This window comes from Bolinopsis microptera, chromosome 5 (genome assembly GCF_026151205.1).
Source record: "Bolinopsis microptera isolate Bmic1 chromosome 5, MBARI_Bmic_1.0, whole genome shotgun sequence".
Taxonomy (NCBI): domain Eukaryota; kingdom Metazoa; phylum Ctenophora; class Tentaculata; order Lobata; family Bolinopsidae; genus Bolinopsis; species Bolinopsis microptera.
Window position 1 is genome coordinate 3,900,657 of NC_087076.1, and position 24,462 is coordinate 3,925,118.

Sequence of the window (24,462 nt, forward strand, 5' to 3'; positions counted from 1 at the left end):
GTTGTTTATGTCAGGCAACTGTGGAATGCTAAAAAGTTTGCCAAATACCTTTCTAAACCAAGGAATCCAGCGTATCAAGTACCATTCCAGCACCATAATACGAACAAGGAACAAATGTTTAGTGTTACCGTCTTTTTACCCCTTGACGGACATTAAACTATTTTAGGCATGGCTGTTGACGTTACACTCTCGGACACTGATCAGTATATGAAGGAGTGATGATTATTTTAAGAATTTTCAGACGTTATCTGTACTTGAGAGACAACTATATATTTTGAATATTTTATTATTTGATTGTTTCACACTTTTCATATTTCATAATTTTATTACTAGGTGGAGGTGATGTTATTGAGACTTTGGGCGGCCATAAAACTCCTGTTTTGAAAGTTGTCCTCTGTACTTGTTTCACTGACCCACGCTTTATAGCATTTATACATTTCGGCCCATTTTATATGTTTGTTCGACTTGCTGTACATTTGTATATTTGCTATTTTGTAAAAGTTTCAAATCAAGCTCTGACAAAAACGAACAGACAAAGTAAACTGGGCAGATAAAATGTATAACTATACAATCTTACTATATATAAAGCGAGACGATATATGTTTATCCGTGCCATTTTACTGACACCACGGCATCAACTTTAACGCTACTTTCCGCAAAAACTGTAAAAGATATACAACTGAAACTTTTTTGACTGGACCAAATGCTTTAATGGCCTCCAAATCAGCATGAAAAAATAAAAAATAGGCCAAGAAATAGAAGTTTTAGAGCCCCAAATTTGTACCCACAAGTGGTGTCAAAAACGCGAATTAAATAGATAATAATCATTTTAGTCTCTTGAGTCTTGACACCATTTTAGGGTTATACGGGTTCCTGCTACTGCTAGTGTATATAATGTCTACAGTGTATACAATGTATACAATGTAGACAATGTATATATATTGTATATATATATATATATATTGTATGCAATGTAAAATGTATAGAGTAACGATTATAACTTTGCAGAGGTGTAGTTGATCCCTTGCTTGATGTGATAGTATGGACCCAACTCCTCTTGGTCACAGCGCTGTGTCTTGATAGAGCTGTGCATATCTGTCGACCAATCACATACTATCTCAAAGCCTATATGATGGTTCTGATTCTTCTGATCAGTCCTGCTTTTCCTTTTCTAACGCTGACCTTGCCGTATATCATCGCTGCCCGAGTCACCATGCAGGAGAGTGAGAGTAGAGGTATATCTGGAAAAGCTGTATTTCTTTGTTCACTCGCAGAGATTTATGACAAGGAGGGAAAACACGTGGCCAACATTAAAGTCTTCATGGGTAAGAAAATTATCTGAAGATTTTATAATCTTAGAGTTATTTAATCTATCAGTCCTCTCTTTGAATCATGGCACTTTTTATGTCATGTCATTTTTATTCAAGTAGAAAGTATATATAGTTATACTTTAAGATATATATATATATATATACTTAAAGATTTTGAAATTATTTTTGTTCGTTTTATATATACAGATATAGAAAGATCAAAGAGAACTTCAAAATCTTAAAATCAGGCTGCTCTGTATAATTCTATAACTGGTCGACAACTGGAAACACACCACGTGACACAAACCAATCAATCAGAGCAAAGTATTTATACCACGTGACACAAACCAATCAATCAGAGCAAAGTATTTATACCACGTGACACAAACCAATCAATCAGGCTGCACTCTATCACTGGGAACAGTCTATCCCTGGAAACACTCGGAGTTCTACCAAACATGGGAAAACGTTTCGAACCCTCTCGTTCTACTTCTAGCGGTAGCTGCTCTGATTGGAAGTTGCGCTGTTATAATCAGAATGCTGCTTCGGAGTGCTCAATTTCAGCAAAGCAATTCTGCCAGGTTATCCCACCGATAAAATGCTGCTCTAGGAAATGAACTATTTTTGAACCACTACACTTTTGTTCAATGTTGATAGGAAATAATTCTGTGACTTAAGTAAAAACATTCGATCCATCCTATGATTACAATCTTAAACTTGCAATCGTTAACACCATCATATTACAGGGTAGTAAAGAGTATTAGAAAGACATGTACCATTTCCATGGTCCAAGGAGTTCTGATCTTAGCCTCAAGCCTCCCACTTCGATGTTACCAGATAAAAGACAGACTCTGTACTTCTTGTGATGGATTTAGTGTGGTAAGTAGGGGGGGGGGGGGGGGCTAACCCGCCACGCCAACAGAAAGGTTTCGATTGTTGATTGTATTTCTCCCAAAACTGAAGCTAACTCGCCCTTTTATGCTTTATGTCTGCCCTTGCTTTGTTGCTTGTGATATTTTGAAGGAATATGCTCATTTTGCAACTACATGACCACCAGTTGGACTTAACGATTGGTTGTAGCTTCTTTGGTCTTTATCTTATAATATCACTTCTTAGTTAGCATAATATTAATATAATTGACGATTCAAATAATTGATATCACCGCAGTATTATATAATGGTAGCGAGATTGTTGGTTTTCCTTGGCCCGATGTTCAATCCCTGGCTGTATTCCATTAGAATGGGCAACGTAAGGACCTTTCTAGCTACCAAAAAGGACCGAGTTTTCAATTCAGGTATGTTTTTTCTACTTCATACGCAAACATTTGGTTGGATCATGTCGCAGAGGAAGAGGGTTTGGAAATGCTGACGGAGGAGAAAGGAAGAAGGGAGGAGGTAGCTAGGAGGGTTAAAGCTGACTTCATCAGAAATCTTAATTTCGGTCAAAGCTTTCGCTTTTCAGGGGCTAAAACAGGAATGAAATGGGAAAAAACTTGATCAATGCTATGATTACAGATTAACGTCTTATTAACAAGGGAATGCAATATGTAAAAACATTGTTTCGACTGTAAAGTGTAAATTCACACTCAACAAAATTTGAACCTAAAAATACATAGTTCCGAAATAAAGTTGACAATGGTAGATAGATGGGGTTATAGAATAAATGAAATATGGCAGAGCAACGATCTTGATGGGTTGCCGGTTGACATCGTCAATCAACTGTTTCCTACTCTTCCCTTTTTCGACCATACTTATATGACCCCCGATGAAATGAGCTTCCAGGATAAACCTTATTTTACTTTAAGCATTTATCTAGAGGTGCTAATCAGACGAGGTCTTTTTTTGTTACGAAAAGCATAAGTGTTGAAAATCAAAAGCACTAGAGCTTTGCTACATGTTGCAAGCCTCTCTCGTGCACGCGAAGCGTGCAATCCGGCCGTGCACTCCGGCCGGAGGCTATTAATCTAAAAATATAATCACTAACTGTTCAGCTCGCGGAGTACAAATGTCGCTAAGTAGTCGAGTCCAGAGCAAATCAAGGAAGAATCAAAGTCCAGGTGCAGTGCACAAGAGCCCAGGTGCAGTGCACAAGAGTCCAGGTGCGGTGCACAAGAGTCCAGGTGCAGCGTACAAGAGTCCAGGTGTAGCGTACAAGAGTCCAGGTGCAGTGCACAAGAGTCCAGGTGCAGTGCACAAGAGTCCAGGTGTAGCGTACAAGAGTCCAGGTGCAGTGCACAAGAGTCCAAGTGCAGCGCACAAGAGTCCAAGTGCAGCGCACAATAGAGTACAATAGAGTACAATAGAGTACAAGAGTCCAGGTACAAAAAAGAAAAGCCCGGTTAATGTTTGAAACAGTCCAACAACTTCTGTCTGAGTATTATAATAGAGTAAGAACAGTTCCAAAACTTCAGTCAGGCCACTTTTCAAGCTAAACACGGCGTAACACAACTAAAGAAAGATGGAGGTTTGATAAGAAATTTTAAAAATATACAGCGTCTCTGCGGGACTGTGAAACAATAGTTTATTATGATGGATTGATTTCAGAAGTGAACGAGGACTAAACTAGAAGCACTAGATTTAATTAAGTTAAATAACTAACGACAAAGCAACGATTTAATAATTAATTAAAAAATCTCGTGTTATTTCTGCATTTTGACCGATTTTAAACCGATCTGTGTATATTCCACCCTGTTCTACATTGTGTTTTATCTTGATTGCTCCTTCTAGTTTCTATGAATCTGATAAAGTTTATTATTGATACCAGTAACTATGAACTAGTTTGTATTCGAATACACCCAGATCTATAAAGTGATTAATCGGCTGTAGCTGAATCTACTTCCTAAATAAGGGTACCTAAATCCTGGACCAGCTTTATCAGCAATGATCACATGTGTCCTACTTTTAGCCGATGGCTTTACAAAAATGTTAAGTTAATGAACGTTTAAATCACATTCATTTCCGGCATTGTATGATTGAATAATAAATTAAATCTTAATTATTGCTTGTACGTACGTATCGGTATAGCTAGTAGGCTGGCAACGCGCGTTACGTTCAGTATAATACAAATTAAAGTACGTGCGTGCGATCGATATAATTAATATACGTAGGTACGTGGTTTGCGCTATGATAAGTTAAATATTTACGACACGCCTTCCAAAAGACCCAACGATATTTCCTCCAGCCTCAAGCAGACACAGGTAAAGCCTTTAAACGTGGTACGCCTTTAAAAGCAGAAAACTCAAACGGACAGTTAAAGGGGCATTAGTCTAGGAGAAAACAATCGTTATTTTACAAGCTTCATATAATTACTAATTGACCATCTTATAAATACGAGCTGCTAAGTCTTAACCTTGAAGCTAATACAAACTCTTCAATAATATAGTTTAAATCCAAATAATATGGCTTACCATATCCGTCTAATAGATACTGAAATCCGAACAATAATCGTGCGAAAATTACTACTAAACATTGTCAATCTTTATAAAGGAGCAGGCCTAAGTTCAGTTCCCATAGCAACAGTCAACACAGATGAAGTATAGTGGCCAGCCTTCATTTGCCACTCATCTTTGTTTTATTTCGTTTATAATATATATCTTTTTTTGGAAAACAAATAGAATAATATATAACAATATAATTTACAACAATGTATATCGACCAGATTTGAAACAACAATTAATTGAGTCCATGGGACTCATAATTAGCTAAGCTTTAATTCAAAGCATGCGAACTCAAAGTCGCTTTCACAACTTTTGTCAACTGAATTGACAGAAGATCTGGTTCCTCTTATACACAGGAGAACCAGCTTCCTGATAATAAATGATAATTTACATCTCGTTACATTTCGTTTATAATAGTTTGTCAAGGTGCGCAGCTGCAGAACATTCAAAACCGAGCATGCCGTCTGGTTTTTGGATTAAAGAAGAGAGACTCAGTCGAGGAGAAGCTCAAATCCCTTCATTGGCTCAAGGTGAAGGAGAGGATTGAGTTTAAGTTATGTTTACTGATTTTCAAAGCAGCCAATGGTGTTGCTCCTGCATATCTGTGTGCTCTAGTAACATTTGTTAGTTCGAGTAGCAGAAGAACTTCCTCCTTACACCTACCTGTTGGATCTACAAGATCGCACCCAAGAGCGTTTCAGACTGTTGCTCCGAAAATCTGGAACCAACTACCAATTGAAATTAAGACTTGTTCTGATGTTGATCTGTTCAAAACATTATTAAAAACTCACCTGTTTAAGAAAAGTTATGGCATGAGCGATTAATTGACAGTATAACTTTATGTTATTTTCTTAAACTGTTTAGGATGCAACCTAATGTCATGATCTTTTTGAACTTATTAGCAATTAGACTGTTAGCTCGCTTCATAAGCATGTCATCTTCGTTCCAAAACATTTTATGTCCTATTCATACACTCCTTGATAGTTATCTTGATCTAGTATCTTTGTTTCACACAATCGAGCATAGGAGGATATGGCACAGGACAAGAGCCTGGAAACCTTTATAATTTTTGTCTTTTTATCAGTTATTATTCTAATTGTTATCAATCTTGCGGGAATTCTTTTCATTGTTAGCAAACTCCATTTTGTTCAATCTAATTTGTATTTAACTCAGATCAAACTAGAGCAACTTAATCACCATAATGGGTCGGCTACTGCAGGCCTCGTAAAAAGACTTGGGGATCTTGCTAGCGAAATACGGAAACTTGGGGACGGTACAAAGAAAATTCTCAGCAAAATCGTGAGCTCCATCAATGAGTTCTCTACAGTACTACGTCCCATGTTGGCCCTTAAACGTGACGCCAGCACAGATCCCCTGTATTCTGGCACCTGGGTGGACCTTGAGTTGGGAAATACTGTTCAGACCCCAGTTCAGGGACTATTTATGTGTCAAGATCTGGAGGAGGAGGAACACTTTTACTACTTCTAGAGTTGACGGTCTGGTTAGTAACAATTGCTCCCGATATCAAACTTTCCTAAAATAGATTTTGAAAATGTTATCTTTCGGCACAAATTATAATTGATCAGTAGTATTGATTATCGTATCTCATTTTTCTAATCACACATTTGTATTGTATATTATTATTTACTATGTTAATATTACAAATTCTTAAATGACAATAAAAACTAAAAATTTTCCAAAAATCTCACATCAGTGTTTTATTTTCAATGTGCCTTACATAATATCGCCATGAAATATGTCGTATAAAACTAAACTGGGTACCAACATTTTAGAAATTGAAAGCAGCCCACATATCACCTGACCTGGTGAGACAGTATCGCATCTTCGATAGTTTTCAGAGAAACACTTTCATTTCAGCAATTTCAGTAAAAAGTTACTGCAAAAAGTAAAAAGTTACCGCAAAAACCATATCTCCACTTCCTACCACTTGTTATAGTTTTACAGTTTCTTATATCATTTAAATCACAGATCAGTGAGGCCACACAAATAACAAAACTTAATTTAATTAATTACTGAGGACTAATTTCAAGTCTCTAAAGTCACTATAAAGTAAGTTTAACCAGAATGTGATGGACGATGGTACCGTTCAAAAATACAAAGAATAACATTGTGTTCGAGATATTGGCACTCAATATTACTCAAAGTATAAAATAGAAAAACCAGAAAAAATATAATAAACCTAACTTTAAGACAAAATTGACAATAAACTGAACGCTTCAAATACTGCATAACAAACTGATCTAACACCTAAACACTACGCTAAATTTCGATATATAGATTTAAACGTATCACTATATAGTTTGTATTAATCCAAATCGTCAACTTCTTCTACGACCTTAACTTGATAACATTTTCTGAGTCTCTTGCACAGTTTCTTGTGTTTCTCAGTCCAGTGCTCTTTCTGACAGGTTGGTGAACAGTACACAGTAACTTTACACGCACTGCATCTGTGCGGATTCAAGAGGTTACTAAGGGGTTACTAAGGGGTGACTAAGAGGTTATTAAAAGGTTACTAAGAGGTTATTAAAAGGTTACTAAGAGGTTACTAAAAGGTTACTAAGAGGTTACTAAAAGGTTACTAAGAGGTTACTAAAAGAGGTCACCATTAAAAACTTGTTCAATTCAAAATTAAATGTGAAATCGGTTCCAAAATGTTTTATTACCTCCTACGATATAGATCTATAGATTAGTGAAGATTCTAAATTATTACCTGTCGAATTCTCCAACTTCGTTTTCGATATTCTTGCAGTCCGTTTTACTACACTTTCTCTTGATATCTAAATACACGATCTTTTAATGACTTGGATAAAACGGCGAATATGTAAAGTATAATTTTACTGCACAGTTAATAAAACATAAATTTAAGGAAAGCAATATAATTCTTGTAGTAAGTATGTAGCAATCCCTAAATTGTAAAACCCGGATTAAGTGATCAATAATTATAGACTAATTAGTGACCAATAATTATAGACTGATTATTGATCAATAATTATAGACTGATTAGTGATCAATAATTATAGACTAATTAGTGCTCAATAAGTATAGACTAATTAGTGATCAATAATTATAGACTAATTAGTGATAAATAATTATAGACTAATTAGTGATAAATAATTATAGACTAATTAGTGATAAATAATTATAGACTAATTAGTGATAAATAATTATAGACTAATTAGTGATAAATAATTATAGACTAATTAGTGATCGATAATTATAGACTAATAAGTGATAAATAATTATAGACTAATTAGTGCTCAATAATTATAGACTAATTAGTGATCGATAATTATAGACTGATTAGTGATCAATAAATATAGACTAATTAGTGATCAATCATTATAGACTTATCAGTGATCAATAATTATAGACTAATTAGTGATCAATGATTATAGACTAATCAGTGATCAATAATTATAGACTAATCAGTGATCAATAATTATAGACTAACCAGTGATCAATAATTATAGACTAATTAGTGATCAATAAATATAGACTACAGTTCAGCAAAACTTCTAACCATGGACTAAAACTACTAATTCTGTTGTCCCGCCAGGCACACCAAAATTGAGTTGGTCAAATTCTATAAGAGTATAATTTAACTTATTAAGGGGGAGTCTAATTAGTCCGCAGTGTGGTCCGGAGATTCTTACCTAGAGGTTTGCGGAGTAGCCCACAAGCCTCCTCCTCGTGTTCCTCCATCCATTGTGTAGCTCCCGCTTCCGGTGTTAACATGTGCCCGTATTGTAGCGCTTGAGTGGAGACAACTTTACATGAGCTCCTGGGGGAGTTAAGGTGGTGAGGTGGTGAGGGGGCCGGGGGGGGGGGGGGGTGAATAGTGGTAACTTAATGTGGAGTATCAGGTTGGGTGGTTCGAGAGACTAACATAATATTCAAATGACGCCCATTATTGTTGAAAATTAAAATGTTGAACAACAGACCTAACAATTTCTTGCATCGTAGGGTTCATACACTCGAAACTTTCACTGATGTCAGGAAGAACCTTCGAGAAGAAATCCACTTCCAGCTGCTTTTCCGTTGTCTTCATCTCCGGTCGGGAATGTATCAGACAACTTGAAAATTGCAATATTTTACAATTTTAGCCAATTATGGGTTGTGTAACTTGATTTCGAGATAGCATTTGACCGACTAAAAAAAGCCTTAAGCCTATGACAACAAATTTTAGGGAATCCTAGGGTGGTCTCGCTCAGTCGCTCTAATTGTCCCCCGGCCCCCCCCGGCCCCCCCCCCCCCCCCGCGCCGCGCCGCTCTGTATCAACTATTGGATATCGATCTACAAATTACAATACACATTTCCAGAATGTGAAACTTAGACTAAAGGTTTAATGTACAAGTTGAATAAAAGCGACTAAAGAAGTTCTGAAACCAGCCGAAACAATGGAATGAGCTCTCACGTACGTCTGGTCAGAACAAAGAGTCAAGTTGGCCGGTAACAATGAGTCTGGGTGCTCAGCAAGTTAGCCGGTACAGTTTGGTCTGGGTACTCATTGGAGCCCGGTGAGTACCATATCGTCTGGCTCTGTGTTCCATGTCTATTATACGTAGCGGAGGCAAGATATAGGTGGGCAGTCAAACTTACCTAAATTAAATAGTGCGGAGTTTTTCATTTGTTACGTTTTGCCAAGTCTTGCTTTGCCAAGTCTTGATGTTACAGCAACCTTATATGGACACGTTCATTTGAGTTTGAGGATATTGGTAAATATTAATGGCCCTATTAAAAGGCACGGCGTAGTTGACTTTGTCACACTATGGAATTATTTAAACCCTTGATGGTTAGGATAATCGTCTCATCCTTTAGAGCTTTAGGCAAACTTTTTCACATAACGATATCCTAATCAGGTGATAAGATATCGCCTAAATACGGCCGGCACGGAAATGTTTACTTTGTCACACTATAAGCATGCTAAGTCAATTTTAGTGACTTAGCAAAATTTAACTTAACATTGTTAAACTTAAGCTCTGATGTGCTGGAAAATAATCTACCAATTATTTCTGAAAGAATATTGAATTCTAAAGTTCTAATAGAGGTATGGTGAACTTTAAAATAGGGCAAGCAATGTTAATTTCGTCACATAATGTTTGTGACAATGTTAACATCAACTGCACTCTCTTGAATCAACTGTATCGTCCATACTCCTTATATGGAGTTTTCTCGCTTTTCAAACCAAAATCAGATATAAATGATTTCGGTTATGCACCCAAAATTGAAAATTCTATAAAATGTGACAGAATTAACCTCATTTCCCAATAACCAAGTGCGTGTACTAGGCAACCATTAAAAACAGCATATTTTAGGGCTGCAATCGATAGAAGAACCATCAAATAATAAGTTAAAAGGGTTTTGAGGACACCTCACAGTAAAAAAAAGATATCGTATTATGAGTGTGACAAAGTTATTCAGATTTTGCCGTATAACCACTTGATCTGTGCCCTTTAACCAATGTTAAATCACAATTGTTATATTGACCTAATCTACTATATTTAAGACCAAGGAATGTTAATTGGGCAGCTACAGTCAACTAAGTCACAAAAATGTGACATTTTAAACATTTTAGTGCCTAACAAAAAAACATTTTATTTCTGAGCAGTGCATATATGGGAGTATGGGTCACGTGGCTAATGCTCAGAACTTCTGAACATGATACAGTGCTAGGTTAATAGATGCCAAAATTAAGCCACTATCGTCGAAAACACTATTATTTTTGTTTACCAATGTCCTCAAACTCAAATGAACGTGTCCATATACAAGGTTGCTGTAACATCAGATTGCTGAGTTTAAGACAACAAAGGATGTATGTCGTACGAGGTCAGTTTCTTACACGGAGTTTCCTGAAAATTCCAGATCTATAGTTCTAGATTTACACACATGGAATTTCTTATAATGTAGATTGGGAGAGTCTGCAAACTACAAACTATAATATCTAATCGTGACTAAAGTGACTCAATTTCAATCTGTTTGATTGCGATCAAACTTTAGGAGTAATTTAGTTGCCACGTTTAACACGTTTTAAATTGTTCTATTTTACGTGATTTGCGAAACGAATATTCCGGCTTCTTAAATTTTGAACCTTTAATCTTTCGGACCTTATAAATTCCGGTAATTTTGACGGTTTTAACAAAATTAAATTGATCCGGTAATAAGTTTCAAGGTAGAGTTTTTTATTTCTTATTCTGACTGTTTGAGGGGGGGGGGGGGGGGGGCTGGTTGGGGCCAGGAGGGGACTACTTCACCATACCTGAAAAGGAAATATCTGATCAGACAGAAGAGAAGGTCAGTTTCGTATTGCTCGTACTTTGCTACTATCTCCATTGTTCTTCTGATAAACCCTAACTCCACTATCCTCTGAAATTAAATTTCGATAATTAGTTTGAAAATAATTCATTATTCATACCTTAGAAAGAAAATGTCGTTATTTTTTCAAGATAACGACTATTTCTCATACATTTAGGAATTTGGGTTAAAATCCCAGAAATGTACGTGGTTTTAAGTAGACATCTTTAATTAACCTCACAAATCATCGAAACATACTAAACTTAGCTAATACTGGTTAATGAGTTATTACAAACATTAAATGTTAAAGTAGCACCTAAACGACTTATGTGATGCATATTATGATGCTGGAGTCAGATCATCAGCAAATGTTGAAAATCTGTGTTGTTTATATTATAATAGATTAATAATATTTCTGCACCAAGTGGGTAATGATGTGTTAAGTTGTTGCTAATAGTTAATAGTAATAGTACTATGTTTACAGTATGTACTGAAGGGGTACCCCTTCTCATTTAACCCTCAATCGAGTTTGCTATCATTCGGCTGAGTCGACCGAGGAGATCGCATACATCCAATGGATCCTTAGCTACTCCCTAGACTACACCCACATCAGATTTTATTAGCAGATCATTCACTTGACCAAGTCATGTGATAAACCATCAGAAAAATAAGGACCATTAGACAAAATATTAATCATATATTATTAGCACTTTTAAAAGTAAGAACATTAATTGTTAATGAGATTGCTTGCGGAGGAAGAGACTGCTTGCGGAGGACTAACCTCGTAGAACACTTTACTCTGGTAGAACTTCATGATGGTATGAGCTGCTGAGGCGCGCGTTGTGGTAGGGTGGAGGTAGTCAGCATCCGCAGCTGTCGCCTGGACAACAACAGAGTGAGGGAACTGGGGTGTGAACTCTGAAGTCCCTTATAGTTGTATATAATTGTACTCAATGTGTATAATACTTCAGAGTACTTGCCTAATAAATGAAGTATGTACATTGTACATTGTATATTGTCCAATGTACATTGTACCTAGATGAACGATTAACGAACCATGTGTATTTTCTCCTGGATATCGTCCGAGCTGTACATCTTCATAAGAAGGTCAGGAATATCATTCTTTGTAAACTCCGAGTAGTGCATCGTCACTCTGTACAAATAAACTATTGATTGTATTCTACTTTAAATATCTATAAGTGTAAGACTACAAAAAAGTAAAGTAATGACTTATTAACTACAAGGAGGGGAAAGCTGGTTGTTTCTTACCCGGCAAGTGTAGCAGCAGAGTAAAGTTGTTTCAACTCATCATCAGACCTGAGCCCTTCTGTTAGCAGTAACAACTGAAACATTCCCAAAATTGTTACTACGTGACCTAATTTAGAATAACAAGCCTTTAAAAACAATTTAGTTTAGACGTTACTATTTGCACGACTGGTTTTCTAATTTGACTGAAAGATTTTAAAAAGTAAAACTAAGTTATCATACTATCGTCTATGATATCATGATATTGTGGTATGGTTTCCATGGTTACCATGGTTTCTTGATAAGGTAGGGATTGCCAGTGATCCGTCCTCAACTTTCTTAGACCGTTTACATTACGCAGAGCCCGAATCGTTGCGATAAAAAACTCTTTGTTGCATTCTTTGTTGTTTAATCTGTAGGAAATGGAAGAGTAAGTTCACTTTTATTTTAGCAGTCATCACTAGGAAACGACAGATTGTTCACGATTTTTAATAACCGACGTGAATTGCATAACTTTTCCGAATAGTTGTATATCAGTCGAAATGGCAGGTTGATATTTCGTTTCATTTGATAAGCAATTTATTCTTAACAGGAGCTGATTGGGACAATTGATCACTACAAGTTGGTCCTCAGCTGACCTCTATTACGACACAATTCAATGAAGCAATAAGTTATATTTTACATTCCTTTAATCGTTGAAGATAATGCGGATAGAGCTGCACGGCGCCTCGGCTACTCACTGCGTACTGCAGTTTATAACTTTCGATTAAAAGGTAAGGCATGTTTTGTTGTTGTTGTAGCCAGGGGTGTAGGAACCCCTGATTGTAGCTGAGCTTACTGTCTGATTGTAGTTTTTGTAGGCTGCTATAAACCTCTCTGGGATACTGCTAAGGAACGGGATAGAAAATAAGTTGCGGCGTTATTTTGTAAATAATCCCGGCACAGTTTGAACAATCCTACTCCTTATTCACATTTCACTTAACCCGGTTTGGTTTGTTGAGTGATACTTCGTCTTTAATTTTATTATCATATCTTATTCAGATCATCTAAAAATTTATGTTTTCCGTATAGTAATTGAGTGAAAATAATTATATTCGCATAATCTTATGTGACTAATCATTGGTCCAAATAACAAAATTGATAGAATCATCCTAAAAAACTAACATTAGACCACGTTCTTTTAACGTAATTTTGTACATTTTCGTAGTTTCTCGGGAGAGCAGTTTAAATGGAGTATTTTCTATGTTGTTATTTATCGTTCATATTACATTACTAGTATACATAATGTACGTGATATAATTTATATATCATATTAATAAATATGGAGCAAGCTCAGTATTAGTATTTTAAAAAGATTAATTAAATGTTTTAAAACTGCATTTTGTTTCCCTCCTGCTATCTCGAAATCAAGTTTCACAAAAAAATACCCATTGGCCCCCCCCCCCCCCTTAAAAGGCGTAGTTTTAAATTGAATTTAGTTTTATCTCATGAGTATTAAATAGCAACCAATCTTAGATTTGAAAAGTGGTGGGGAGATAAGGCTTAAATTGTCAGATTCCAGGAGCAGTGTCAAAATATGTATTACTTTTGAAGAATTGAACATTGAGTATACAGATGGGGGTAATACTTTCAAACGGTTCTATTTAATGATTATTTATTGCAGTACTCTGTAAAATTTGAAAGGTATTTTATAAAAAATAAATAAAAATAGATCTTACAAGACTGGTAGAATAGAGATTATAGGTTCGTGTCCACAGTCCTCGTAGAACTGACACAGAGCTATACTGTTCTGTTTCGGGTGCAAGTCTGCAACCTAAAACAAGGAAATATCAATAATTATTATCAGATATCATTTCCTTGTGCCAACATTTGAACATAAGTTTGTCGGTGTGAGTTGTGACTTACCTCTGTCACGTGCACAATCACGAGTAGCTGTAGTGGGGGATTAGTCAGGTCATTGCCCCTCATTCAACACCAAAACTTTGAATAGTAATAAAGTCACCACACAGCATTTGTGCAACGATTTAATAGGTCTGTTACTGGTATTTGAAAGCTTGTAACTCAGTTATTTATTTTGGCAAACGTCGGCCATTGATTCTAAGATTTGCAAGTACAGTAATCTTTAAAAGGATTTTTAATAAGTGATCTTAACAACTTTTTCATAACAATATAATAAAGTTTTTTCTACCCACAACTATGGTCTACTTTGTAATATCAATGATGAATATCTCCCACAAATATACGTGGCATAATTGCTGATTATTTCTAATTGGTTAGTAAACTAATTACCAATGTTTTGTTACAGAACCCAAAATGAAGTTCCTGATAGTTGCAGTTATTGTTGGCATTGCTTTGGCAGAAGACTGTCTCGATCAGGCAGGAGACGCTGTGTGTGCCCAAATGGCAGCTTTTAAACAACCGAACGGTGACAGCGGCTGTGACAGTTCCTTCTCACAGCAGTACTGTGCCAAGTCTTGTGGCGCATGCTCACTAGGTCAGATAATTCTTATATTATAAACACTAGTAGTGTTGACAGTATTAAAAATATAGCAAATAATTTGAGCCTGAAGATGGCGTTGACGCTGAAAATTTGCCTACATTCCGGAATGTAGGCAAATATTCCTAACTTCCTGTTTCATTTGTCCTAGTCTCTTCCAAGTTCCAAGTTCCAACCGGATATTATCAAACTATCAGTATTTCAATTAAGAGACTAATAAACAGCGAACTATTTTTCATAATTAATTAATATCTAATAATATTTTCAGCTGTTTGTGAGGACAACCAAGGGATACCGTGTGCAGGATTTGTCGGAGCGATTGGTGGAGATTGCAGTAACAACAAATATGTAGCAATGGGATGCCCAAAGAGTTGTAATCTTTGTTAGAATAATCCAATTATTGAATTAATTGGGACCTGGAATAAATTTAATTTACTTTTTTGCCTATTGGATAGTTTCTTCTTTTTAATGGGAAAAAATCTTTTGATTTACTGCGGCTGTTTACTCTAAACTCAGTTGAATGTAGCATTACTTGTTTCCTCAATTTTGTCTTGAAAACAATTGTGTCTAATTTGATTTTAAATTATCCAATGTACCAGTTGGGATTAAGTAAAGGGGTCAGCCCTTTAGTGGATCTAAATACATCCGACAATCTGAAATCTTATCCTGAAACTCATCACTCACAGGCATGGGCCATGGCATTTTACTAGCAATTATTTCAGATTAGGTTGACAGATGAAAATGTAGCTTTCAATGAATGCTGTATGCGTATAAGATTAGCAAAAGTATCAGATAAACTAATCAAAAATTGCTAGAAATACATATTATTATTATAATAATTGAATGTAGCCATCTAAATCATAAATATCTATAGCACCTTGTTCTAACCTTGTCAAGTATATCTGTCAAAGTGTCTTGAGTGTTGACGATGTTATCAGAGGAGCCAGCGAGAGCGTTTAATAGTCTTGCTAGCTCACTTCCATACTTTGCTGTATTTCTTGTGGCCATGCTTCTAAAGTATAAAGTAGTCAGCCACTGTTCGAATGACCTGATCAGTCAGTATTTAAATTCTCTGTGCTAGTTTAGATTAGACTACAATAGGGCCATCTTAGGCCATCTTAGGCCATCTTAGGGGGGCGCCAAATCGTCGTTTGAATGTGGGACAATTTGTAAAAACTTAACTACGTACAGTAAGTAAGCATAACTGCGCGTTTTGCTCTAGAACACACTTTTTTAGAGATCTTACCGGCGTATCCTCTAAAATCATCTAATTTGTCCAATTTCAGGGAGGGGCGCCAAAAGGGGAGGGGCGCCAACAGGGGGGGGGGGGGGGGGGGGGGGGGCTTTTTCAGTGGGTCCGCCAACAGGCAACGTTTTGTCACTGCCTTTAAGCACAACAAAATGAAAGCTTATTTAGCAAAGTTATTTTCTATTAGTTAGAGCCCTCCTTAATTAAATGGTGCAATTATATTAATTATAAAAGGCTAGAGTGACCACCTACTACAGTGAAACGTCAATTGCCAGAATAAAATGCATTGTATTGAAAGCTATTGCTCAACTCATTATTATTTTTCTATTGTTATATTCAGGCTGAATTATCTCAGCTCTTGGGCATTACGTTATCTCAAGGACCATGAGCCTTAGTCCAACTCACTAATGATAAGTGTCTAGACCACTACTGCCCCATTTGGCGAGATTTCAGACTAGTAAAACTTCTACTAAGTGTCCAAAAAATCTGGAAACTTTATCTGCCAATAAAGTTCTCTAAAAATGGTAGCACATGTCGCAAAATAAAACCTGGGATGAATTATCTAAAGTAAAGTAAAGCCTAATTAGGGGGGGGGGGGGGCTAACCATATTTAAGTATATTAAAATGTAGTTTTTTTCCCGATTTAGGGGCGGGGTTATACTTTAATATACTTTAATATACTTTATCTTTTTGGAGGCCTAAATATATTTAAATAAATATTGAAAACTGAAGGAGTTATTTCAATTTTAATGAAGTCATTTTGGCTAGTATCGAACCGAGATATTATGTGCAATTTTGTTGATCATAGAGGTCTTTTTACTTAGTATCCACTATTTAACAGATATTGAGCTATATCTTTCACATAAAGTTAGTCTCATTCAAAAATATTGAAATTTGATCGAATTTTGGTGCGTATGCCCAAATATGGGCATATGGTTTAAAGCTCATAATTCAGCCATTTTTGACCAAACTGAAAGGAAAATTCATGAACTAGTCCAAAAAGAGGCTTATCTTGCAAATCTAAACAAAGAATATAGCTTGAATAATTTTGGGTATATTTAAGTATATTAAAGTATATTAAAATGTAGGTTTTTTCCCGATTTAGGGCAGGGATATACTTTAATAGCCCCCTGCCCCCCCCCCCCCCCCCCCCCCTAATTATCGCACTTATAGCAATTATCTTTGGACCAGGTAGTGATTCCAAGTAGGAGCCTAATAGGAGGTCCCCTATTAGTTCCCCCAACTGCAGACTCCGATCCTATTATTATAATGGGTTGAGTTGGGAAGCCCTCCCTATACTTATTTGTCAGGCTGACCCACCTGACAACCACAATACAAGATCAGCCAACATGGGAACATGGTTACCCCAAAACTTAGAATGGCTGACTTTACCATGAGTGTGATGTGTTTGCGGGGAAAGCTTAAACGTGCACTATTAACGTGCAATAATCAACATAGCCACGCCCTGCTTGATTGAACCGTAAAAGATTTTGACTGCAACAATATTGTCTTCGAAAGATCACTACTTGCTGGTCACACACATGTCAGCAAAATTCCCCTAGTCTAGTATTTTCCAAGTCTTGTTCTGTGAGTAAAGTACAGGGTGGGCCAAAAGTCAGTGTGCAAACATTGGCCTTAATAGCTCAGTCACTGAGTGCTCAATTGAAATACTTCCTTCTGGTATGACTTAGTACCACTACTGGTTCGAGGAATTTGTCAACTCGAAAAATATTCGCGTTCATTTTTTTCAAATGGAGGTTCATTTTCACATTTATTTGATAGTTTGGATAGTCGGATCAAGCTAAATTTTATTGAATTGTGTTTGGATATTCGAATTACGTTTGTCCTGAAAGAATTAGAACTGTAGCTTCTCAGATGACCGAGATATGAAGCATAACGAGTTTATTCATTACGTGTGATCAGGTGATTGGTTTACCTAATCACGTGATAAGGTGCCCCCGTTAACTACCCCGTTAAACATTATGGGAATTGTTAAGGGTGCCCAATTAAGGTGTCGTGTCACGGTGTCACATAATCACCCAGTCAATTTTGTTAACGAGATACACAAAATGCTTGATAACTTCGTCATTTCTAATCCGTTTTGCCTCATGTTTTCGGATCATATGCAACATTTGATAATCTACCGTCTCTGAAAAAATTAGGCGTTCAGCATGTTCAGAGAAAACAATATAGGTGTTTTAATATTGAATGGGCGTGGTCTAAAATATTCGAATTTTCAAATTTTGACGACGGAATCCTCGAACCAGTAAGTACAGTATGCCATCTGCAAAGCAACAGCTCTCAAATATAAAACACGGCGGAGGTATAAGACCCAACGTTTGCACACTGACTTTTGGCCCACCCTGTATGTGTGAGAAAGTCTTTAATAAAATAAAATGAATATTGTATATTTTTGAATTTTTAAGATTTAATTTGATAATGCAGTATAAAGAAATTTTTAATTAGCACTGTATAGTTTAAGATATTTATAGCTTATTATAACCATTGATACAACGACCATAATTTTTCACCAGCTCTCCAATATCCATCTTAAAGTTGCATCTTATATCCTCAAACTACACAATTTAAACTTAGGCATATATAGTGTAGACTTTCTGTCACAACAAGACTGTAACCCATAGTAACAAACACAAACAGAACCCCTAACGTCTGCTAACAAATTTCTTCTGATCCTCATATGAGCCCTGTCTCTAAAAACTCAACTGAACTAGCGTTTTGGTGTGTGCAAAAGCTTTCAGGCACGCACATTCCCTGCCCCGTTATTTACCTGTCCCTTCAAAATCAAACTAACAGTCAAGGACAAAAAGTCATACACCAAATGAGCATTATATTTTTACAAATTGTTTTACATCTCTTTATTCTGTAAAATGTGCTAAAAATTAAATTTCTTGTTTCATTGAATTTCTTGTTTCATTGAATTAACTGTGTGTTGATACTGTGCGGCTGAGGCGTCTAAACGAGGATTGAACACCTCACAGCACGATTTCATGAAGATCATGTGTGCGCTTACATGATGCATGAGTTATAATCCAACATTTGAGTAAAATAACAAGATTTATATTTGATATTTTGTGTGTAGTGTGTGTAGCTTACGTTGCAATTATCGAGCTCCCTTATCTTTTGTAACTTAGCGATAAGTTCAGTTTGCTGCTACCGCGTAGTTAGCCTTTGCGTGTGTAATTGTACATTATTATACAAGTACACCAGGCCATGGAGGATGATCTGAATTTGACCCGATCTCAGAAGAAAATCAAGGATTTCAACTACGAAGAAAAGGAAGATGTAGAGGGCTGTACTGAAAGATGGTTTACTTCGATGGCAAGAGAACTGAAATTAGAAAACTTCGAAATTCGTGGAAATATGGACCAGGAAATACTCATGTCTACGTCTATCTATAAAAGGTATATGGCAAACTGGGTTATGCAAGCAGCAGACCTCGTACGACGGCAGAGTAGTCAGATGAGCGCTATGATGGAAATCGTTGAGTGCCTCAAGACGGAAGCACTAGCAGACAAGGAAAAGATGGTCAGGTTGCAGGACCAGTTGCTAGTGCAGAAGGACGAACAACTACAGTTGTTTAAGACGTCAGTTGAAGAGACAGTACAAACAACGGTGGAGACAGGAATTAAGAGCTACAGTGCAGCTGTACAAAAGAACAGCACAAGTGGCGCGGTCTGCAACAGTAAAATTCTGAAGAATGTAATGAAGAGTGTGGCTGCAGAGGAGGACAGGAGCAAGAATCTGATAGTGTTTGGTCTGAAAAGGGTTCAATTCTTGGACCTCTCCTATTTCTTCTTTATATGAACGACATCACAAACAGTTCTAAACTAGGATCATTTGTTACCTTTGCTGATGATACCAATATATTTGTTGTCGGCAAAACAAAACGTGAGGCATATGAACGAGGAAATGAGCTTCTGTCATCATTACAGTCTTATATGAGAGCGAATAAGTTACATATAAACATGTCCAAGTGCTGCTACATACACTTCAAACCCACCATGGCAGGTTCTAAATCAGAGATTTTATCACACCCTGAAGTTGTACTAACTATAGACAACTTTCCAATCAAAAAGGTTTCATCCGCAAAATTTCTGGGTGTTATAATTGACGAGAACCTATCATGGGAAGATCACATCAAAGCTCTTAAGCGAACTCTAAATCATTCCACATCCACTTTATGTAGACTCCGCTGCTCCCTTCCAGAATTTCTACACCAACAATTATATTATACCCTGTTCGAATCACATCTTTCCTACTGTATATCTGTATGGGGTGGGGCAGCGAAGCAACGTATAAGCTCATTATTTACTGCTCAGAAGTACTGTCTCAGAGTACTATTTGGTGATAGACTGGCGTACCTTGATAAGTTTAAGACTTGTGCACGTACTAGGCCTATAGGACACCAGAAACTAGACAAAAAATTCTTCATAAAAGAGCACACCAAACCGATATTCAAGCATAATAATATTCTAGCTATATAAAATCTATATACATACCACAGTTACCTCGAGCTCTACAAGATAATGAAATTCCGTGCTCCAATATCCTTACATGAGGGTTACACATGTTCATCAAGGAAACCCTGCCTTCTAATCTGTCAGGCAGACCCACCTGACAATCACAACACTAGATCAACCAAAATTGAAAATTTTTAACATCTTAACCCCAAAGTTCAGAATGACTGATTTTACTACTAGTGTAATGTGCTTGCGAGGATCTAGCTAATCAACATAACCACGCCCTGCTTGATTGGACCGTAAAAGACTTTGACTGCACAAATACTATTTTCCAAACGTTATAACTGGCTGGTCACACACATCTAAATTAAATTACCCTAGGCTACTGTTTTCCAAGTCTTGTCCTGTGAGTAAAGTACGTGTGAGAATGTTTTAATAAAATGAATGTATATTTTTGAATTTTTAAATTTTAATTTGAGAATGAAGTATAAAGAAATTTTTAATTAGCATTGTATAGTTTAAAATATTTATAGCTTATTATAACCATTGATAAATTTAAGCCATAATCTTTCGCCTGCTCTCCAATATCCACCTTGAAGGTGCATTTTTAATCCTTGAACTACACAATATAAAATCAAGCATGTTTTAGTGTAGACTTTTTGTCACAACAAGACTGCAACCTAGATAGTAAAAACTTTAAACAGAACCCCTAATGTCTGCTAACAATTTTTCGTATAGTCCTAATGTGAGCCTTGTCTCTAAAAACTTAACTGAACTAGCGTTTTGGTGTGTGCAAAAGCTCCCAGGCACGCGCATTCCTTGCCCCGTTAGTTACCTGTCCTTCCAAAACCAAACAAGCAGTCGAGGACAAAAAGTCATACACCACATGGGCATTATATTTTATGAATTGTTTTACATCTTTTTATTCTGTAAAATGTGCTAAAATTAAATTTCTTGTTTCATTGAAAATTTCTTGTTTCATTGAAAGAAGAGGATGAAGAACAGCTACCAGCTCTGGTAACCGCACTATTGGAGGAGATCGGGGAGAAACCTCATTTTGAAGCGACTAGAGTCGGCTGGAAGAGGCCAGGTACGGTTATCCGACCAGTCAAGATCACCGCCCCAAGCTCAACAGCAGTTCATCAGATTCTGATGAAAACAGGGAGACTGAAGATGGCTGATGCACACAAAAATGTATGGATCTGTCCTGATAGATCCAGTGAAGAGCGTGCAGCAAGGAAGAACGTGGTAACTGACCTGAAGAAGAAGAGGGCTGAACAGACTCATCTCGACCACTACATCCGTAACGGGAAGGTCTGTAGCCGGGTTAAGAAGACACCATGATGACGTAATTCATGTTTCTCGGACACCACCGATCAGTATAATATATACTTGTAGGGGTATTTTAAGAGTTAACAGACGTTATCTGTATTTGAGAGACAATTATATTATATACATACATTATTATTTGATTGTTTCACACTTTTCACATTTCATTTTATTACTAGGTGGAGGTGATGTTATTGAGACTTTGGGCGGCCAAAAAACTCTTGTTCTGAAAGTTGTCCTCTGTACTTGTTTCACTGACCCACGCTTTTTAGCATGGGGGGGGGTCCAAGGGGAACTTTGGGGAGTTTTGGGGAACTTTTTTTTGGGGAACTTCAGGAAACCTGGGGGACTTTCCCAAAGTTCCCCAAAAAATTATCAATGAAACAAATAATTTTGGGGAATTTTGGGGAACTTTTTTTTGGGGAACTTCAGAAAGTTCCCCAAAATTCCCCAAAGTTCCCCAAAGTTCCCCAAAAAAATTATCATGCCAAAAAAATTATCATGCTGCAAGTATCAACAAGTAAGTTAAGATTATACCTTAAATAATAACATAATATACATGTTAACATTAATGGGTATTAATGTATATTAGAGAAATTTTGAATAATTTTGAATAATTTTGAATAATTTTGAATAATTTTCAAGAATAATTTTGAATAATTTTGAATAATTTTGAATAATTTTGGGGAATTTTGGGGAACTTTGGGGAGTTTTGGGGAACTTTTTTTTGGGGAACTTCAGAAATCTTGGGGGACTTTCCCAAAGTTCCCCAAAGTTCCCCTTGGACCCCCCCCCCCCCCCCTAACATATAGACTTTTTCCAGTAGCTGATACAGTTTTGGTTTCAGATCCTTCGATTTTACTGAATAGAACATCACAGGTACTGCCTAGTGATATAGTGAAGATGTTACTATCAAACATTAGTGAGGCTTCGTTGTCCGAATGCTTCGGCAGCTCTGATTTCTCGTCAAGGTAGCGATTCACTAAACACTGATTAATGACACTTTCAGGGAATTTGGCCTGGATGAGCGAAACAAGTTCAGTTAGGGGTTCAGGGATGTTTTTGGATATAGGTTTTGCAGCTTTGGCTCCTGAATAGTTGTATGCATCCCCAAAGCTTATGACACCATGTCCTCTTTCTGAGTTTGCATCAAACTGTTCACTGAATGTGTCAAGGTATTCAGTGAGTTTATCCGAAAGTTCTTGGGCAACAAAATCTGGTGTGAATGACTCAATGTGACCAATGGAGGTGTCTATAGGATTTTGCACTGTATGTAAGTCAATCTTAGGATCTGGTTTTTCGATATTGATATTAGGAAGGCCTATTGGGAAAAAAGGAAATGCAGTGTTACGTGGTACATCTGGAGTTGACATATCTGATGGTTTCATGTACTGATCAATGGAGAGAGTCAGGGTGTTAAGCTGGCCACTGATTGATTTGAGAGTGTCATTGTGCACCTTATCTCTCTTAAGAATGCTATTTTGAATAGCCTGAAGGGATTCATGGAGGGTAGCATTTCCAGAAATGGAGTCAGCAGCTACAGAAGAAGCAACTGCTGCTTCATCGATGGGGTTGTCACCGATAGACAACCTTTTACCCCCTATTACTGCACATACTTTCTCTGACAGAGAAAGTAGGGACAGAAGGCCGTCTGCCAGGGTATATTTGTTAAGTGTTGAACAGTTTTTGATGATTGTAGGGGTCAACGTTGCAAATTGGTCTACTTCTACTTTCAAAGTACTACAAAAGTTCAGTTTGATATTGTCTACTTCAGATCGTAGGTTTTTTGAATGGGCCAAAAGAATTGTATCAAAAGGTGTTGAAGCATTGGTACAAAATGAAACAAAACTGCTTACGTCTGCTTCACAGTCCTCAGGGGTTCTGTTCTCTGCAACAGCTTCTGAGGATTCAGGTGCAGCAGGGGCAGCTGATGTCTGATTGTCTTTAATCTGGGACCCCAAATCATGCCTTTCATTGTCATTTCCTTTGTTATCTTCCTGAAAGACATAATTTGAGGTACCCAGCCCCACTGGCTGTTGATCGGTTTGACCGGATTCCACCATTCTCAAAGTGAGATGGGGTTGAGCAAGTTCGAGATAGAGACTGCTCAGCGGTTTCGGGTCCTCAAATTATTTGTTATATAGTAGTGTTGAAAATATTAAAACGCCATATTAGTTACGCCACTGAGTAGCGCATCTCGCCGATCTAGCGTCGTTGCAAGAAGCATAATTGAGTGCGCGGCGCAGCACAGTAACGCATCGCGCTACAAGTATCGGCGCACATATCACATTACACATTATTTTATACAGAAACGGAAAAAATTATAACAGGCCCATGGATGCCCTAAAATTATTATCTGGTGCTTGAAAAAAGAAATAGTATTCGGAAATATGGCAATATGATTTTGATTTGAAACTTTTACAAAATAGCAAGTATACAAATGTACAGCAATTCGAACAAACATATAAAATGGGCCGAAATGTATAAATGCTAGGGGGATGTTATGAGTAAGCAATCTCAGTCTGTTTGGCAACATCAAATAGATCAATCTCCAACCACACGTGAGAAAAGATATAGTGTTACATTTCGTTATGTTACATCT

The 24,462-nt window shown here is 36.8% G+C and overlaps 2 protein-coding genes across 3 annotated transcripts; one reads left to right on the plus strand and one right to left on the minus strand.

Moving 5' to 3' along the window:
- Positions 1–1,132: 1,132 nt before the first annotated feature.
- Positions 1,133–3,602, plus strand: LOC134814861 (uncharacterized). The gene is made up of 5 exons (XM_063823160.1): positions 1,133–1,325; positions 1,711–1,891; positions 2,057–2,189; positions 2,478–2,604; positions 3,301–3,602. The coding sequence occupies exons 1-5, from the start codon at positions 1,133–1,135 to the stop codon at positions 3,600–3,602; spliced, it is 936 nt and encodes a 311-aa protein (XP_063679230.1).
- A 3,379-nt stretch (positions 3,603–6,981) lies between these two features.
- On the minus strand, positions 6,982–24,003 carry LOC134815164 (uncharacterized). Of its 2 annotated transcripts, XM_063823670.1 has the most exons (12): positions 23,984–24,003; positions 15,690–15,813; positions 14,023–14,117; positions 12,594–12,717; positions 12,329–12,402; positions 12,116–12,212; positions 11,841–11,939; positions 11,025–11,131; positions 8,709–8,840; positions 8,421–8,548; positions 7,478–7,544; positions 6,982–7,214 (listed from the first exon to the last, which is right to left on the minus strand). In XM_063823670.1, the coding sequence occupies exons 2-12, from the start codon at positions 15,807–15,809 to the stop codon at positions 7,073–7,075; spliced, it is 1,185 nt and encodes a 394-aa protein (XP_063679740.1). In that variant the 5' UTR covers positions 15,810–15,813; positions 23,984–24,003; the 3' UTR covers positions 6,982–7,072. The 2 variants fall into 2 exon arrangements, with proteins under 2 accessions (XP_063679740.1, XP_063679739.1); XM_063823669.1 differs by lacking the exon at positions 23,984–24,003 and having other exon boundaries at positions 15,690–15,816.
- Between the last annotated feature and the right edge of the window lie 459 nt (positions 24,004–24,462).